The 19978-nt window shown below is 43.0% G+C and overlaps 1 protein-coding gene across 1 annotated transcript in view; it reads left to right on the top strand.

The window, feature by feature from the left end:
• The window catches only part of galnt14 (UDP-N-acetyl-alpha-D-galactosamine:polypeptide N-acetylgalactosaminyltransferase 14 (GalNAc-T14)), an 80125-nt gene continuing 60147 nt past the window's right edge, over positions 1-19978 (top strand). The window contains exons 1-2 of the mRNA XM_067241065.1: positions 1-309; positions 13637-13806. Coding sequence (XP_067097166.1) covers positions 175-309; positions 13637-13806 — 305 coding nt within the window. The 5' untranslated portion in view covers positions 1-174. The remainder of the gene's footprint in view (positions 310-13636; positions 13807-19978) is intronic.

Raw genomic sequence — 19978 nt, 5'->3', positions numbered from 1 at the left:
CACCGGCGGGCGCGCGGTTAAGACCGAGAGCACTGCGTTTGACAAGAGCGAGCACCTATGAGTGGGGTGCACTAGGGAACGGCTCACGTCTTTCGCAGTGACTTTCTTCCTGTGTTTCTCGTAGATTACCCTGCGAATAAATGGGCGATTTCTGCTCCGACTGCTTGCGGGAAAATGAAGCGGCTCTGTCGGAAGCTGACTTTATCGTTGGTGGTGCTCGTGTGGCTAGGAGCACTGGTCTACCTACTAGTGTTGAGTCGCAGAAAAGTGCCGGACCTGCGGAGTGAAGAGGACACGCATAGCAGAAAGGTAGTTGTCCAAAAAATGCAGTCAATTGACCTGACAGTCACTTTTTTATCTTTTTTTTCTCAGTATCACAATATCTACAGCCTATTGCATTTAACTTGAAAATAAACTTCTTAAAGCTAAATAACCGTTGACTTAGCCGCTCATGTCAATCCGGGTTGGTTGCGTGCGCGCAGGCAGTGCCCGTGTTTCTATGAAAATATTGATTTAGCCTCGAAAGGGTGTCAAAATTTCCACTCCAATGTAAGAAGTGATTGTGTACAGTAACGAGACTGTGCATGTGTGTTGCCCCAGTTTACAAGTTACAACAAGAACTGAATGCCTAATATCAGCTATTCATTCATTAGGCTTAGTTGCGTTTAAAGCTTTGTGGAAATGCTACAGGCTACTTTTTAATGGTGTTGACATAATTCCACCTGTTTTGATTGTCTGAAATTCATATCCCTTTCTGTTCTCTGGGTTCATTCAGACGTTTTCTCTTCAGAAATGTCGTTGCCTTCGAGTGCCCTGAGGGTCAACTTGTTGGAGTTGAAATGGAGAGATAGACATCAGACTGACAAACAGACACAAACTGTGTATAGAGAGGAGCATGATGGCAATTACATTAAAAAACGCTTTGGTTAATTAATAGACAGTATTTTTTTAATGAAGCAATCAATTCAAAGGATGGCATATGTATGGTTTGTCTCCAGCCTGCACAGATAATGTAAGTTTATGCACCGCATAATTAATGCGAGTTTACTGTAGTGCTGCCGTTCAAATGCTAATGTGGCATTCTCTGTCAATGCAGCCCTGTGGAGTGGGATGTTGTTTACTTACCTGCCTACCGAACCACAGACTGTACATCACATGAGCCAGCCATTCATCCTGACTCTAAAGAACAGACTGGGGGAGAGAGAAAGTGAAGGGGGAGGAAACGAGAGAGAAAGTCAGCTCAGAGAAAGAAATTGGGAGAGGGGTCTCGCTCCATCGGGGTAGTGCTCTGTGGGAGTCTTGGTTTCAGAGAATGGCAGAGAGGAAGAAAGAGAATGCAGCAGATAAGCCGATATCAGCCCAGAGTTGTCTTTATCAGCCCGACACAACTGGGAAAGAACCAGCTTATCAACAAAGACTGACGCAATTGAACACAAAACTGAAGAAGCACACTTGAGACAAGAAAATTGGAGGATAATAGGACTCATATAGGAGACACATGAACAGGGTGAACAGGTTTTTATTGTACTGTGTTTCTGTGTGTGTGTTTGTGTATGGGTGTTTGTATGAGTGTGTGTGTGTCCTGGCTTTCTATTTTCTGTGGTTTTGTGTTCCATTAATCACCGGACACCCCCCTACCTGGCTCACCTGCTGCATCCGCTTCCTGTCACGCACAACACCCGGTCCTCTCTCTATATCCAGTTAAAAATTCCCAAACACAAATCCATCCTAGGTCTAGCATCATTTCAGTCCGCTGCCTCCTCTGACTGGAATGCTCTGCAAAAACATCTCAAACTGGACACATTCATTTCCATCCCTGCCTTCAAAAAAACCATTTCATTCATCCTCACCGATTTCTGTAAATGCTCTCTCACCTGTTAACCCCTGCCCTTATTATTTGTTGTCCTATTCATCCCCATGGTCTGTCTGTATGATCTGTTGCCAACTATCTAGTTTAGTCCTTCTGTTGCACCAATGTTGCCTTGTCTGTTTCTCACCTGCCTGTATCCTCTGTTCATTCCTGCCAGTCAGTCAATGTCTTGATTGTGGTTGTTGTCTGGTGTAAATAGTCTGTGTCTTGCTTTATGTTCTTGTGCTTTTTACATTTTATCCTCTCTGATTCCCTATGTACAAATGCCCTGCTTGTTTTTCTTCTGTATGTTGTACTGCTATGGTTGTGTGCCGTTATGCTTTTAACCAGATTTTTATTCCATAGCCCCCTTCCCCTCTCCCTCAAAAAGCTTTTGCTTTTTGCCAGGCCATCTTTGTAAATAAGAATTTGTTCTTAAATGATTCTGCCTGGTTAAATAAAGGTTAAATTAAAAAAAATAATAATGATTGTATTGAGTCCACGTAGACAGACAATTCTGTCCAAAGTGTGGCATATTTCACACATGGTTGTTTAGATTGGCCTGGAGCTGTGGGTTAATGGTAGCTACCTCGTAACTAAGAGGGGGACAGCTGTCACATAGCACAATTGTTAAATGTAATAGCTAGGTGTATACAGGAGCAACATGCTAATCATTTATTTATTTAGGTGGACAGTCGTTCGTTTAAACCTACACCTGTTCTATTTTTTTTCCTTGCTATATATAAATCCTCTCATCTCAGTTGGTGGGTCCCAATCTCCCAGCTCTCAACACCTGACTTATTTTTCATAACTCATGTCTGTTTTCAGTAGAATCCTGTCGCTCTCCGAACAAACAAGATCAATGCTCCAATCAGGTCTCTCCATTTGTGTTTCACCAACAAATCCCTCCTCAGTGGAGCATAGATGCACACACAAAGGGGCTTGTGCTTTTACTAAAACACATGCACATAAACACACACGCACACATGGGCTTCAGAAATTATTAATTTCATTTTTCAGTTAGGAAATGAGCAAGGGACTGAGAGAAAATGAGTTCTGAGGAGAGAAAAAATAAGTTGTGAATGTGGAAATGAAGATATTTCATACTGGAGATAGAGAGGGAGTATTTTCAGCTCATACTAACCACCAAGGCTAGTGGAGAGGAGTTGTGGGAATGTACCATGATTATAAGGTCTGGCTCCTTGTCTGTCAGTGTGTGTGGGTGTGTGCATGTGTGTTGCGTTTGTGTTTGTGTGTACTTCAGAGACTAACTCACACAGAGCATTTGTGGCTCCACTATATCTGTGGGGGTGGTCTAGCTAAAAAAAAAAAACATAGCTTGTAAACACAGTATGTGGTGGTAAGAAGTTCCCTGGACAATATTTCTGTATTTCTAGGGTCTTAAAACACAGAAAACATACAGAATACATTTGCATGCATAATATTTGTGTAATTTAAAACACATATGCACTGTAAAAAGATGCAGATCACTTTTTGCATCAACAAAAACTTGACCTCACAGTTGGATGATAATTTGTTTTAAACATGAAATCAACAGATTCACACCTCATGTTCTTCCTTCCTCACTGTACTGCTCATTCTGTTATAATTGGCTTGGATTTCTGTCAAGCCGTCTTGTCAGCCTAGGAATTAATGCTTAAAGTTTTCAGAAAAGACTGCTCTAGTCAAAGGAAATTTCCTCAATATCGTTTGTAATAAAAAAATGTTTCTTAAACTTTTGAAAATAGAAACTTGCGCAACAATATATGTGTCACGGCTGGCTGCAAGGAGGACCCAAAAGCGGAGTGCGGAACGGAAAGTTTATTAAAGGACAACTGAAATCTCACAAGCAAAGCTCTGGAACAAAAACAGAAAACAAGCCGTAGAAGGTCACTCAAAAAGGGATGGTCCGAAAAACGTAGTCAGGAAAGGCAGGGTCCGAGATCGGGAAGGCAATCCAGTACGTCCAGGGAAGGGTAAGGCAGCGGTTCAACGTGGCTGGAACAAAGAGCGTATCGCAGGGTCTAGAACTGGTCTCAAACATAACAAAACTCTTCGGCAAAGAAGGAGGGAAAACAGAGGGTATTTATAAGGTGTAATCAGCGCAAAACAGGGAACAGGTGGTGAGAAGGAAAAAGCTGCTGACAGAAAGAGCGCTGCCATGAAACCCAGTGACCACTAGGTCACCCCTCAAACCCTGACAATATGCCACCAAATGAACACACTTTATGTGTAATGCATCCCTCTGGTCAGAATTAATTTCTAGTTATTACATATCAAAACTAATCTATGGCTTAACAGTGTTAGAAAGTAATTTCGGTGATAGTGTACATCTGGACATACCCCTTTATGTTCCCCAGACTTCAAAGTCCAGAAGCTGAAGGTGAGACAAGCTTTTTAACTTTAATACCAGGTTAAAATATTGTTCCTATCGCTGTTACCTGGAAAATACAATTTCAGTGTACCCAATTAACTTAATCTTTTACAATCAGGTTTTACTATCTGTATTTGTCAGAATAATAAGCCTATCCATCATATTTGATTCCAGAACAATCGAGGAGGAGAGTGGCTGCCTTGGCCTGTTGGTTTGACACAAAATTACATCAACGTTTCATCGCCTGTCATAGCGTTTACAGTTCCTTAAATGTGTTTACACAGACCAGCCTCCTCTACACAAGGGTTGCAGAGGCATGCTCCATTACCCACGTGTTAGCTAATGATTTCTCAGGGCTGTGGCCTGGACCAGTCTGCTAAACTGTTACTGGGAGGCTCAACGATGCAGCACGTACACATGTATGAAAACATACACACACACACATAGATTATTAACATTGTATGAATGCATATTGCACATGCACAAACACTTATGTATGCACATCACATTGCCACACATATATTAGGACAGTTATAAGAATTCACTTACTGTGGGAACAGAAACTCACACACACACTCTCACACTCAAGCACACTCTTCATCATCCTCTCATTTTCTGTGTGATCATTATCACCTTCGATATGGTAATGGTGGCGCATAAACACATAGCCCAGACTCCAGCATTCAAAACAGGGCTGATGTGTTTCTGTTTGGAATAAGGGAAAATGATATACTTTTATTTCTAAATGAACTGGCAGTTCTGAGCGGAGCCTTTTTTCGGCTTTGGCGGCCGCATTTGTAATTCTCACTTTTATCCTTCAAGGATTGAGCCATCAGTCTTATTTTGTCTGTACTGTTATCCAGGCCAAGGGAGAAAAAGGGGGAGGAGGTAGAAATAGAGAGATGGAGAGAAGAGAAAGAGTTCAACAGACAGAATAGTGACAGAAAGAAAATAAAAGGTGTTTAAGGAAGACAGAGTACAACGTCTTTCTGGCTTCAAGTCATTTGTACAAAAATGGTCAATGAGCATTGGGGTGTGAGAGGAAACTAGACAAGGAAGGGGTCAGTGCATGTATGTGTGTCAGAGTTAGGCTAACAGAATGTGGGCATGTGTGACATTGCCAAAAATACTGACTATCAATGTGTTTCTTTCTACCTGGTGTAAGATAGGTGTACTTGGTACCCTAACTGTAATCCTAACCCAGATCCTTGGTGTGGAATACCAGACCTCAGATCCTTGAAATGCCAGCACACACCTCCTAAACATCCATCTGGAGTCATTTTTTGGATTGATTAATTTCCCCCTGAACTTGTCCTCTTTTTTTGCTGGTTATGTGGCTGTACGTTTACTACAACATTCTAGCTAGTTAATTGCACATGAAAAGATAAATATCACAAAGGGGATTAAAATAATATTCCTAACATGCCTGACTTTCAGGAAAGTCTATCAGAATATTCCAAGCTCAGCTCGGCTCAACCGCTGCCTCAATAAAAGGTGATAATGAAGAGGATTAAGAGACACACAAAGTCTACACATCTTGAAGAAGTAGGTGTGTGCATGTGTGTCTGTGTGAGTGTGTGTGGGCATTCAGCTTTATTGCCTTTCAACCGCTCTCTCAGCCGGGACTAGAATAGCTGTCTGACCTCAGACAGCGCTGCAGTTATTAGCTGTTCTGTCTGTTGCCTGGAGCCACTTTGATAACCCCACTCCTGCCTTCTTTCCTAGGCCTGTAGAAGAGGGAAGAGAATGGTTGCGTGTATGCTTGTGTGTGTCGGGCGCATGTGTGTCCGTCAGGTTCTACTTTATCGTGTTAGTGTCTCCGCCGGCAAGGTAAACAGGCTCTGAAATTCGATTCGATCAAAAGCAGTCGCCACATCTGCAAAGAGGCAATCGGGAGATTGCCGTCCTGATTTCTCCAAGGAAACTCTGATGCTCATTTATAATTTATTACATTTTGTTTGTTATTGTTTCGGGTGGTTTTTGCTATTTGCTGTTTTGACTCTAGCAAAGAAAAAGAGTGGCAACCTAGTGCGCACACACAAACATACACACACACACCCCTGGAGCTCTTCTGTAGCCTGCAGCCCAGTCACGCCTAAACACTGTAGGCTATATATAAGTAACTTTGCCTTACACATTTTTTCCCTTTTTCTCTTTCTCTGGTAACAAGCAGCTGTGGGTAATACATATTCAATGAGAGAATTGGCGTCTGGCAGGTTGGAGGGGAGCAAAAACTGGAATAGATGTCATTAAGTAAACAGCCTTCCTCTGAAGTTTTCTGAGCTTCCTAGCCGAGACAATAACACACACCCAGGAACGGTCGGGAAGGGAACGCACTACCTGATCGTTCCTGGGTGTTGTGCACCAAGCCAACAACATGATTGTGTGTGTGAGTGTGTTGTGTGTGTGTGTGTGTGTGTGTGTGTGTGTTTGTTATTGTCTCCAACTTGCCCTCTGTTTGCAACCTGCCTACATTCCTACACTGGCATGCACATATGGGTATTCTCTCTTCAGAACCAAAGGCACAAATATGACAGACAAGGTGTAACTGAACATATGCTCCATTACCAGCGATTGACGATTGCAGACATGAGTCATGCACGCTGTTTCCAGGCTTTGGTACATAATTGTACTAGGTTATACCTCACACACTGACTGAATATCCATCTACTTCAAACATTTCAACAGATGTGTACCGGGGCACTTTCCTCCTAACCATCTGTGGGATGCAGCTCACAGAGCCAGTAGCTCTCAGTGTGAAAACACTGAAACAGCTGGAGAGCTGGGAACTTCATCTTAGTCATCGACCTCTGGCTGAGATGGATCTTTCAGTGTTCCCCCGCCCCATGTGAGATCCTCAAATACACTTTCACATTTCACTTTTAGCAGGAACTAAAGCTTACACAGCACACACTTTGTCAGGCCTTAGGAATGAAAGATCATCTGTTTTAGACACACTACCTCCTCAAATGGTTTGTACTGTTCACTATTGTACTTGCCTCCAAAGTGCAGAGGATTGTGGGGTTGGAATAGCCAAGACAAGCAAGCTTGTATACCTAAATAATGCAATGGGATGTATGAAGTCATCCTGGTATTTTGGGGGTGTTCCGTATCAGAAGTACTCTGTACGGTACATAGGATGATAGTGTGCCATTTGAGAGGCAATACCTGTTCAGGTTCAGTTGATGTCATTCCAGTGTCATACAAGACATTCTCCTCCTGACTGAAGATTTTTAGTTCTGGTCAAGGGTTTTAGTTTAGTGTCCTCACCACACGAAACATCCTGTTTACTTGGACACAAGCATGATAATGTGAGTGGAGATACGGATTCAGGAAGTTGACACCAGTAGGCTAGACCTGATAGACCTCACCAATGCTTGCTAACACTAATTGTAGTTTTAGTTACACCTGCACACATTCAGTATTTGTTAGTCAGTGTCCATATTGCTCAGATTCAATTCTACAAGAAATGAACTATAAAACCGTTGAGTTGGTGAGAAATTTAGGTTTTTCTGAGACGCAATATAGAGCGCTGGACTGCTTGTGTGTGGGGGGGAGGAGAACTGGTGTTGGACTGGTTGTGTGACGCATCAATGCTGCTTTGAACTCAACAAACTCTACTGCACCTATTAGGAATGACTGTCACATTACAAAGGCTTCTACGCTTCTTGGTATGATAATGTCATTCATTTGGGTACCATTGAAGTCAGAATAGGGTTGACAATTGTTGTCATAATGCATGAATATGCAAAACAACACAGACAGTTCATGACAATCATGATTTAATCTCTGAATATTTTGTAAACGTAAACAAGCTTTACATAGATCCGGTTTTTACAGCAGAACTGTTGAAGTACCAGCTACTGGAGCCATACATTTGTGATCGTAGGGTAGTCAGGGGCATGCACACGCTGTGAGCGGTCTGAAGATTTCAGACATTCCCAATAGAAAAGTTAGGTAGCTCACTAGATACAGCTCAGTTTTCTCTGCCTTAGGCTGTTAGTGTGAAGGAGACAATGCTATCTTTACCCTTTGGTGTCTGTCACAGTGTTGCCAATCTCTGAGAAATGTGAATTCCTTTAGAGATTAACATAATTGGTTGATTCAAAGAATGCATTTACTGTGTGTGTGTTTGTGTGTGCATGTGTCTGCCAGTGCATCTAAGTTTGCTTTCTGCCTTTCTCATGACACTGTCCTGAATGAGGTTGTCTTCAACCCCAATCTCAGCTCAGTCTTGGGGAGGGAGCTATGAGAGCAGATGAAGAAGGGAAGAAGAGAAACCGAGGGGAAGATGGATGGAAAGAGGTAGACTGAGACTTGGGTACTGTAGTTCGAGGAACGGGGGTCTGACATTCCCCCCTGCTGAGAAACCATACCCTGGGAGACGTGTGTGTACACACCGACATGCACGCACACACCCTTCCTCTCCCTCCCCACACATCAAAGACCTTCAGTCTCATTAAGGAAGTCCCCTAATATGTAGGCTCCCTACTCTATTCATTTATCTCTCCTTCCTCTCCTTACCATCCTTTCCTCCATTCTCTCTTTAATATTCCTCTCTCCTCCATTCTCTTTTTAATATCCCTCTCTCTTCCATTATCTCTTAAATTTCCCTCTCCTTCATCTCCTTAATATCCCTCTCTTCTCCTTATTCTCATTGACATTCCTCTCCTCCTTCCTCTCCTTAAAATCTCTCTCTCCTCCATTCCCTCCCATCTCATGTATGGCAATTTCACTTCTCCATGCTCTACTATTGTGCTCTCCCTACTCCTTTACTCCCTATTTTTCCTTCTCCTGCGTTCCACTTCTTTGTCCTTGATGAGCCCAGATATGTGTTTTTATGTTTAAGTGATGTTCATTCTCATTTGACTTGCTTTTTTCTTCTACTGGCATCGCTTTTGGAAGATCTTTCTTTTTTCACCTGTACAGAAATCCTGAATTGCTACTCCCTCTCTGAGTCACCTCTTCTACCATCTCCTTCATTCCTTGCTCACTTTACCTTATCCCTCACCTCTCTCCAATGTTTCACTTTTTATTGCTCTTTCACTCAGGCCGGCTCTTCTTTTCTTTCCTTCCTTCCTCTCCTCCACCTCTTACCTTCCCTATTTTTTATATCCTCCTCTCTACCATCATCTCTCTCCTCTATCCTCCCATTCTCCAGTGGTAATAAAAAAGCCTTTCCTCTTTAGACAGAGAAGCTGATGTGACCAAGCTGACAATGCAGCAGCCGCCGCAACACCTGTGTCCCCTGTGTGTGTGTGTTTGTGTGTGTGTGTGCAGACCTGTGCATCCATTTCGCTCTCCCATGCACTGTCTCACTGTGTGTCCTTGAGTTGCCTGTATCTGTTTTTCCAAAGGCTTCAACTTTCTTGCCCTTCCTTAAGAGGATAGGACAGAAGTGTGTTTGTGTTATGTGTGTCTGTATGTGTGTGCGTGTGTCTGTACAGTATGTGTGTGTCTGTATGTGCATGTCTGTACAGTATGTGTGTCTGTATGTCTGTGTGTACAGTATAGTATGTGTGTCTTTGTGTATGGTATGTGTGTGCCTGTGTGATATCTATCCTTCAGCTTGTGTGGGTGTGTGTACGTAAGCATGTCAATTCTGTCGACATTTGCATCTTTTTATTACGTTCCATTCAGAATATCACCAGGGATAAAGTAGCAACTAATCTCCATAATTCTCACATTGACTAAAACCACACATGCATGCAGGCACACAGATACGCAGATATGGGGTGTAATCAGTGTCAGCATAGCTGCACACTGTGCATTCACCGCGTACCTGATACTGGTGAATTGTGTAGGCTACTCTGGCAAGTTTTAGAAAGCATGGAATGAATACTACACCTTACAGTATGATAGAAAATTTGGTGTGCATATAAACAGGCAGAATTTGTAGGGGTGAATCGAAATTTCGATTCAATAGGCTATATGCTTACATTTGATTCCCGTTTGCTGTTTAGTGTTACTAAAGCAATAAGATACGAGTTTCAGTAAAGTACGGTTTCCAGGGTGTTGTTAGGCAAACCCTGGAACACGTACTTTATTGACGATAATGTACTGCCTCTCTCTCGTACCTTATTGCTTTTATAATACGGTTACCAGCGAAATTATAAATTGTAAATAAATAGTAAGCTGTCTTTCAGCACAAAATAGTTATAGCCAACAAACGTTGTGTATCCATTTCAATAGCCGAGAGAAAATAGTCCCGTACGTGTGGCTGTTGCTATGCAACGGACAAACATTGTGAACTTCACGTTTGTTAGCCTAGCTAGATCTCGCACCATCTCATTCATTCTCAATGCTCATTTTATAAAAGTTGCCTTTAAAATAACAACAATGACAATGGGACACTTTCAATAAAATAATATTTAATTTAAACATTATATAGGCCTAAACATTCTAAATCATTCAAATGTAGGCACTGGGTATAGGCTATACTATAGTTACGAGTTACTCGATAGAATAAGACTGTTGTTAAGATTTGGTTATATTGATTTGGATATCTCCATTAATTGTGCATCCATGGAACACGTTTCTCATGTCTGTCTCATGTTCTCATGTTACGTTTCTCAGATCGAAGTTAACATGAAACATGTTGTTGATGTGATTACTGTCAAGCTTGAAATGACAACTAATAACGGTCGCGTTATTTTGATAACGAACCAATATGGAACGCTCCTCAGCTTAATTGTAAACAGGTGAACAGTTACTTTTTGAGTGTGCACTAATATAGAACGCTTCCCCTTTAAGGTAAATGTAAAAAGGCGCACAGTATTTTATCGCTCAATAATGCACACCCCAGAACTCCCTCTCAACCAATCAGAATGCTTGATTTCATCCACCCGTATTATAATTGTTTCTATTTGACTGTGATAGTTACGTGACATAGTTAAGTGTTGAAGAAAAAAATCGCACTGCATCAAAACCTTGAAATGTATTGTTTTTCTTGCAGTTTATTAAATTAATTGTTATTAAAAAAAAAAAACATTTAATTTAAGATGACTGCAACCATTCAACATATGACAGTATTCTATTATTATAAGCAAGGCAGCCCTGAGACAAATATAAATCTAACTAGATTTTTGACATTTGTGAATTGATATGAATCGCTAGGACTGAATCAATGTATGGAAAATGCAGAAAGCAAAATAACGCGTCACTGACTTTAGACTACGTTTTTCCTGGTCTGTGTCGGAATTGTTTTCTGAAACTGCAAAATAGCACCAGGGAACGTTTGCGCTGGAACACGACCGCTTTTTTCGCTGAACCGCCACCGGGAGTGCAAATTCATTCCCTAATTTACCGAAGTGCGTCTGTGGAGGGAAAAGTCCGCTGTGCGTCGGGTGCAAAATAGGAATGATACATGCGTCAGTGAACAAAGTCAATTGCGCTGGGTGCAAGATAGGGCCCAATGTCTTACAGTTTGATCGATATCTAGCCGTGCGCACAGGCAGGTGGCATGTGTGCTTCGCATACTGAAACGCCTGCGCACACCTACCCGCCTAGATGCGTGAGCTATTAGAGTTAGACTGTAGAAAAGGTTCTGTTTTCAGCTCAGGTTTTGTAAGGCGGAGCCAAAAAATGACCGATCTACGTCACTTTGACCGATCTACGTCAGATCACTGCATGGCTCCTCCGCTCACCTGGTGAAACGTATAAAAGCCTGGAGCTCACTTGCATAAGAGGGCCTCCAACTCCACTTCAGTTACGACTCCTGCTGTATTGTTATTGTAGCCTACATCAGCTAGCTAGCTAGCTTCAGGATGTCTCCCTCCACCCGCAACTGCATCTTACCTGGATGCAAGAACTTCAGCTGCGCTGCAACGCTATTTAATTTCCATAGTGATGAGGAAAGGAAAAATAGGTGGATTGATTTTGTGAAGAGCCACGCTGATGGAAAGCTTCCATCAACTCCAACAGCCGCCTCTGTAGTGACGATTTCACGGCGGATAGTTTTAACATGGACCAGACGGACGGGGTTCACGGACACACGGCTTCTCTTGCAGCGTGGAGCCGTACCGAGCATCGCCCTCCCGGCCGTTCCTCCTCCGGTCGCACCTGGACCGTCCACCGCCGCCAGCAGTTCATCACTCAGTTCTGTGTGCTGTTATAAGTATACTAGATAACGTTTCCAGAGGTAGCCTGTCTCTGCTATGAGTTAGTGCAAACCGCTAACTTGATATTACTCGGTGTAGAATGATGCTATTTTGGTGAAATGGTAGCTATGTGCTAGAAGTAGCCTATTGGAGAGCTCACAGTCTGCTGTCTCTGGTGTCCATTTTTACTCCTGTGTTACAGCTCAGGGGAACAAGCTTCATTTATATGCATCTGTATGTTTCATTCATTGAACAAATTATCTGGGTCGTAGGTACTTAGACAGGCGAGACCTGATCGCTGTTTCAAAATTAGTGTTTTTAATGCACACGTGCCTGTGCGCACGCCTTATTAATGTAATATGCACAAATTATATGCTGTTTATACACACACCAAATTTTCTATCAAACAATTTCTATCAAATGTGTAGCCCACACGTAATTGACCCGTATCAGGTACGCGGTGAACGCACTGTGCAGCTACGCTGACACTGATGACACCCCATAGTATTAGCCTACACCTCACACACACAAACACACACAAACAATAAAAACTGGAGAATAATGACAATATCATATGAGAGGAAGCTCCAGTACAATGCATGTATTTGAGTTATGGTTGCTGCCTTGGCTTGGTTATTGGTTAAGGATGTGTAGGTGTCTCCAGATCATGACCTGCATCAGTGTAATGATGTATAATGATATGTCTCTCCAGACTCATTACACTTATGACTGGTTATTGGTCTATTATAATTGGTCTCTCCAGACCCAACTTAGTTGTGGGAGTTTGTGTCTGAGCTCATCTAGTCATGTCTGTGTGTGTAGGTGTGTATAGTTTTGTGTCTTTCTCAGTGCGTGTCTGTATGTGTGGTTCCGTCTATTTGTTGGGGGGGGGGGGGGGGGGTGTTGAACAAAATGCTTCTGTGCGAGCTGTAATATTAATGACTAAGGGGAACTTTGGAATCTGTCAGTTTGAGAAAATAATGAGGTGGAAACTGCTGCGCAGCATCTTCTAAACTCTAACAGAGAGCTGGTTCTACCACTAATCCTTGTTCTTCTAAGGACAGCTGGTTCTACTGCTCTGACTGCTTCCACAGAGACAGCTACTGCTGCTTTGACAGCCTCTACAGAGACAGGCGGATACACAACGCCAAAAAGTTTAGATTTTTACTATTCTTGTACTGGATTTTGAGGAGATGAAATACATGTATTGTTGCTAGGGTGAGTGGTGCGGACATTCTCTGAGGCTGTTGTGAACCGTTGTGCTCTTACCTGAGTGTGTGTAACCGATGGGTGCATGCATGTGTGTGTTTTCAGATCTCAGATGCGGAGTGGGATGACCTGCTGGAGGAGTTTGAGGAGAAGAGCTACTTGAGTGTCCAGAGATGGAAGCCAGGAGATGACCCCTACAAGCTGTACGCCTTCAACCAGAGAGAGAGTGAGAGGATCCCTAGCAACAGGGCCCTCCGAGACACACGACACTACAGGTGCTCACACACACACATACACCTACACACCCAGGGTGAGAATTACAGGGGGGTTTGGGGGGGTCTGACCCCCCTAATTAAGACTTGAACCCCCCAAAAGAGGTCAAAACAACAGGTCGGGGGGGGTCGATAAAAGCCCTGGAGAAGAAGTTGACTCCCCCGATTGTCATTGTATAATTCACACTCTGCACACACCTGTCTACCTGTTTGAATGCAAGTTTCTGGGTGTGTGTGCATTCTCATTTGTGTCTCCATATCTGAAGTGTGTTTGGGAGGGATAGCATTTCAGAAGATAGATCCTGGAAGGACTAAATGGTGCTTATTATGGCAGCACATCAGTTCCAGGCTGTCACACATAGGCATGCACACACAAACACACTCTCACACACTTTGTTTCTCTCACACACTCACAAACATACAGTGTATAGTGTCTAAGTGCTTCATATTGTACCAGATCACTCTCAGCTGTCAGAGAAATGCGTCTGGGACCTGAGCAATGGCGTGTTGCTCAATGACAGGAAGGAGGGGAGAGGAAGTGCCTTAAAAACATATGATGTGAAGCTAGTTGTGTGTCAGTAAATAGACAGCAGAGAAGACAGGAGGACAGGGGAAGCTGAGGAAAGCAGAGGGAGACAGAGAGACGAAGAAGATTGCTGTGTGTGTATGTGGGGGGGAGAGGGGGGGAGTTACAGAAGGAGGTGGGAGATGTGAACACGCACTTGTGGATCAGGGGGATAATTGCAGAGTGCGTCGCAGACTTTACATGCGAGCATGTAAAACATCCCACTCTCCAGTTCTCCAATTTAACTCTGAGCGGTGTAATCTTAGATGACAATTAGACTAACAAACCAATGCCGCACTCTGCATCTGACTGGATTGAAGCTGTGTAGACTGGATGGAAGAAGAAACCATCATAATTGTGGCACACACACAGACGTTCAGGGAGCGGTGGAACACGTATACACCCGTGCGGGAGAGTCCACTGAGGAAATTTGCCTGTTGAGCAAGGTTATGTGATGGTGTAGGCTAGATCTAATATTAAAGTATGGATGTGATGGTGGAGACCGAACTTAATGTTGTAGATTGGATCTAATACTGGAGTATGGATCTAATGGTGTAAACTGGATCTGATGGTGTAGACTGGGTGTGACGTTGACCGTTCTCTGCTGCCTCAACATTTTAGAACATTACTGATCACAACAGTTACAGCAGGCACGGATTTCACCAAGGATTTCAAAAAACGAGAACCCTGGATCAGATTATGCTACAACATACAGCTCACATCGGTTCTGTCCAACACCTTCTGTAAACAGTCTCAAACAATCTTTGGTCTCAGACCCAGTCCTGGCCCAGTTCAGCTGTTTTCATTAACCCACCCACCCAGTTAAAACTGGAGTTATTACTGCGGCAGAGTGACTCGTCAGAGACTAAGTGTTGGCCTGGCTAAATGTCTAACTAACCCTGTTCAAGAACCAGCAGGAAGCATACAAAATCCAATCTTCCCACACACAGACTAACATGACATTCATTCATAATGGCTATTGCGACGACAATATGGAGCAATGGATTCCAGTACTATGAGATTATGGATTAGAACCCCGATTTTTCTGTAATATGGGTTTGTGGCTGTCCATTTGTTAGTCCATCTAGGCATTGTAGCCATTGTTGGAATGGTTGGAATTGTTGGTCCTGTCTATCCATTCAGATGTATATATTGTATATATGTAAGACATGCATGAGTCACAGTACTTCCTGTTTACACCCCATCTATATTCAAAATACATGTACTGCCAAAACAAGCTAAATGTGGAGGTAAACAGAATCTGAGAGTAGTGTATGTATTTACTCTGAAATAACTATTGAAAGCGTTTGCTAAATGAATAAATGTAAATTATACAGATTTTCACAGAAACAGAAATATCTACTGAGACTGATGTCTCCCTTTTGTGAGTTTTACCTTCGTTTTAAGATGTGTTTGAAGAGGAATTAAGTTCCAGTGCCCCCCCCCTCCGCCGCCAGTGTCATTGATTGTTTAAATGAGACAAGGACATTTGCTCGCCATTGGTTGTCTCTCCAACTGTCTGTCAAGCATCGTATCGCACCATCGCTGAAATGACAGACAGGTGTCCCCAACTCTGCCCTCCATCCTCTCTACTGGGCCATCTGTGCCATCAAGTGAGAAAGAAAGAGAGTGAGAGAGTGAGAGAGTGAGAGAGAGAGAGAGAGAGAGAGAGAGAGAGAGAGAGAGAGAGAGAGAGAGAGAGAGAGAGAGAGAGAGAAAGGATAAATAAGGAAGAAATATCTTATCTTATCTCTATTGTGTGGGGACAACATATTAAAGCGATTGGTATTGTGCTACAGAGAGCAGTTTGTAGGGATGTTCTGCATGGTAGAACCAAACATTCACACACAAACACAAACACACACACACCTTGGCTTTGGGCTTGGCCATTGATCTCTCCTCCACCACTGAGCTCTTTGTAATTACACAGTAAACACCGCAGTGAAAATAAGTTAATTGCTCTTTGCTGCTGGACCACCTGGTCTCTTGTCCTTCTAAATAAATGGTCCTTCACCAGCAGAATGAACCGCAGGTTGTCACTGCCCTGCAGAAACATGTACACTTGTCTTTGTCTCTCTAGAGTCCATAACTGAGAAAGCTGCTTGTTCATATAAGCCAGCCAAATTCAGATTTAGATTTCTTGTTAACCTTTGACTTTGTCAAAAGACTGTTGCAGTGTAGTCGCACGGGTAGTCTATGTTCTATAGGGTACACAATATGCTTGATCCAGATAACACTGTCTGTGCTTGATGCCTAAGCCTCCTACATAAACATGTGGTATTGTCTCCTTAACCTGTGTAGGCTGGCTGGCCCCCACCTCTTACATGCTAAAGACTTGAGTTTCTGGATGGAGCCTTTGGTTGATGTTTCTCACACCTCATTGTGTGACCTTCTGTTGCATTGATAGTCATATATACTTATAAGGATCAAGATGTGTTCCAACTGGTCGTTTCCCACAGACAATGGTTGGGTATAAAAGGAAATGTGGACCAGTGTTCTGTAGGTCTTCTTCTCCTTGGATCCTCTTCCTCTGGCCTTCCTCTTCTGGGCTCGGCTGTAACTCCTGGATTCTTTCCCTTTCTCTCTCCAATTTACAATAATCATGGCAGAGTAGGTAAGATACATTTTTGTAAAGTTTTTTCTTTAATTCAGAAAGGTTATGAAATGACATCATCATTTAACTTTACTTTGATCAGTCTTGCTCCAACCCATAGAGACAAACAAACATTTGCACACAGTCCAGTTTATCCCTCTTCCATCAGACCAAGGAGTATAGTTATGGTTGTTTGGCTGTAAAAAAAAAAACCCTGCACCTGCACCAGTGTATCTAGGCCATGTCATCATGTGACTGGTACCAGGGCTGACCCTGCTCTCTGACCCTAACCCCCCACCTTGACAGTACCCTTGGCGTCATATTGCAGAGTAATGGAATGCTCCTAAGATTGTCCCCCCTCCCCATTTACCACACGTCTGCCCTGTGACTCTGAAGATAGATTGCACTGAAAGAGAGGGAGAGAAGGAGTGAGGAAGAGAAAGGGAGAGAGACAAACAGAGAGGGAGTGAGAGACAGGGAGTGAGAGAGGGAGAGACAGTAAAAGTGAGAGAGGGAAAGAGAAAGAAAAGAGAGATAGTTGAAGTGAATTGGTGGAGATAGATGGGGGAAAATAATGACAGAAAAAGAAAGGGAGAGGTGCAGGGAGAAATAGGAATGTAGAAAAAAATGACAGATTGATGTGTAGTTCTATGTATGACAGTGGGTGTGGCAGAGAGAGAAATAAGGAGAAGGGAGAGAGAGGGCCCATGGCTCCAGTATTATCATTCGGAGCTGTTTTCTACCTGTACCCTCCCGCTCACTCTTTCCTGCTCCTGTCTTAACCCCCTGGCTAATGAAATCATTCATGCCGGCGGTGTCGTCTAATAATGCAGTGAACAGATTAGACAAGAGGCCTGGACACACTCACACGCTCTATTCACCCACTCTTTTGTCTTTCTTTTTCTCCTGCTCTTGTGCACTGTCAAGGTTTTAAACTAAATATGATCCACATGACACAACCCTGTGATGAAATCAACCCAGACCTACCAAGACAGATTGTACAGCTTCAATAGCCTGTTGGTTGTTTTCTCCCACAGGGGAAAAAGATAATTTTAACGGCAGAACCGATTATATTTTCACAGTGGAACTCCACAAGAGCTTCTCCTTAAATCGCCCTGGAGCTACAAAATCTAGTCAGATGGAAATGCAAAAAGTTGTCATTGGAGGACTGCGTTTGGTTAGTGTGTTGACAGGGTGTTAGTTGGTTTCTATTTATGTCACAGTGGAGTTTGGGTTAGTGTGTAGTCATGATGGTTAGTTAATGTTTTGTCAGGGTGATGGTGTGTTTGGGTCCTGTCGTACTATTTGTATTATGTCTGCGTGTCTGCCTGCCAGCCTGCTTGAAAAAATAGACAATAGAAAAAATGTTTAACGGCCTGCAGATATCTCTAGTTACATGTGAGGCATGCTGTGATCTTCCGAATATAGAGCACAAGGAACTCACCACAGCAATAAACCATCAGGCACTTAGAGAGGGAAGGGGTCTCTACTTTGATATTTCTGACCTCACAAGGGTCCAGACCCCTCCCTGAACAAACTAAGAGTAACCAGTCAGTAAATGTTGTCATGCTCCAGTTATGGATGCAATGCATATGTATTGATGCTGTTTGTTAGCCTGAAGGTATCTGGTAGGTGGTCTGTATGCTAACAGCTACAGTTGGTTCCTTGTTGATGGTCTGGATGCTAATACATGGGTATCTGGTAGCTGGTCTCTATGCTAACCCGTAGGTATCTGGTAGCCAGACTTTATGCTATCCTGTGGGTATCAGATATGCTTCCCAAAGTAGTAAGCTAGCCATACTAAGCTAGTAGGCCTATGAGTTTAAGACAGTGCAAATATGGTAGTTAATATGTATTTCCCTGGTAGCTAGTCTGTAGGCTAACCACATAACTATCTCTTTTTGTTGAGGTATTAAGTGTGTCCCATGATATCTGGCTTCTCAACTACAAGGAGGCCGCATTCCTGTCTGCTCATCCGTGTCATGTTAAACGGACCTTTCCTTCACGCCTGTGTCTGTAACTGGATTAAGGGAACCTGATGATGCACGCACACATTGAACGGCACACACACTATCTCTCTCACTCTCTCTCTCTCTCTCTCTCTCTCTCTCTCTCTCTCTCTCTCTCTCTCTCTCTCTCTCTCTCTCTCTCTCTCTCTCTCTCTCTCTCTCTCTCACACACACACAAACACACACACACACACATTTATTTCTCTACAGCTGGGAGCATATGGCTCTCATTCTCCTTAATAAGTTTTTGGAATAAGGTGAGATGGTAAAAAGGGAGGAAGAGAAGAGAAAGTGACAGGAGAGATAGCAAAGAGAAGCAGGAGGAGACAGAGGTGTTAGACATGGTGGGTGGGTGTACGTTGTGCAAGGTTACTGAGAAGCTGTTAACAGTAAGGCCAGTTTAACACAGAGAGGAGAGACTAGCTTGATACAGCAAAGAATTGCCCAACCTGAGGATTATTGAATTGACTTTCTGCAACACTTTCAATAATATACAGATGCCTGCAGACAGCACAACAGATAGATATTCTGCAGACCAACTAATCAACTAACATATACAAATGTTGAAAGAACACACTGTACTGTAACTCAGTTTAGGAACTCATGATTTAGACATACTTTGCGTTAGGGTTTTCCAGCCTAGTTCTAGACTCATGGAGATCATGGACATTCTGTAAAAAAAGATTTAGATTAGGATTTATTTGTGTTTATTTCTCTTTCTCTCTGTCTCTCTCGTTCTCTCTCTCTTTCTCTCTCTCTCTTTCTCTCTCTCTCTCTCTCTCTCTCTCTCTCTCTCTCTCTCTCTCTCTCTCTCTCTCTCTCTCTCTCTCTCTCTCTCTCTCTCTCTCTCTCTCTCACACACACACACACTCACTCACTCACTCACTCACTCACTCACTCACTCATGCTCTTAGGTAGAGTTGACCTCTTCCAGTGATTTGAGTAGCATAGGGTAGCAGTTTGTCTATGAGCTGATCTACAGATAGATCACAGAGAGAAGAGATTTCC

The sequence above is a fragment of the Osmerus mordax genome, chromosome 8 (genome assembly GCF_038355195.1).
Source record: "Osmerus mordax isolate fOsmMor3 chromosome 8, fOsmMor3.pri, whole genome shotgun sequence".
NCBI lineage: Eukaryota > Metazoa > Chordata > Actinopteri > Osmeriformes > Osmeridae > Osmerus > Osmerus mordax.
This window is presented reverse-complemented; position numbering and strand designations above follow the sequence as displayed.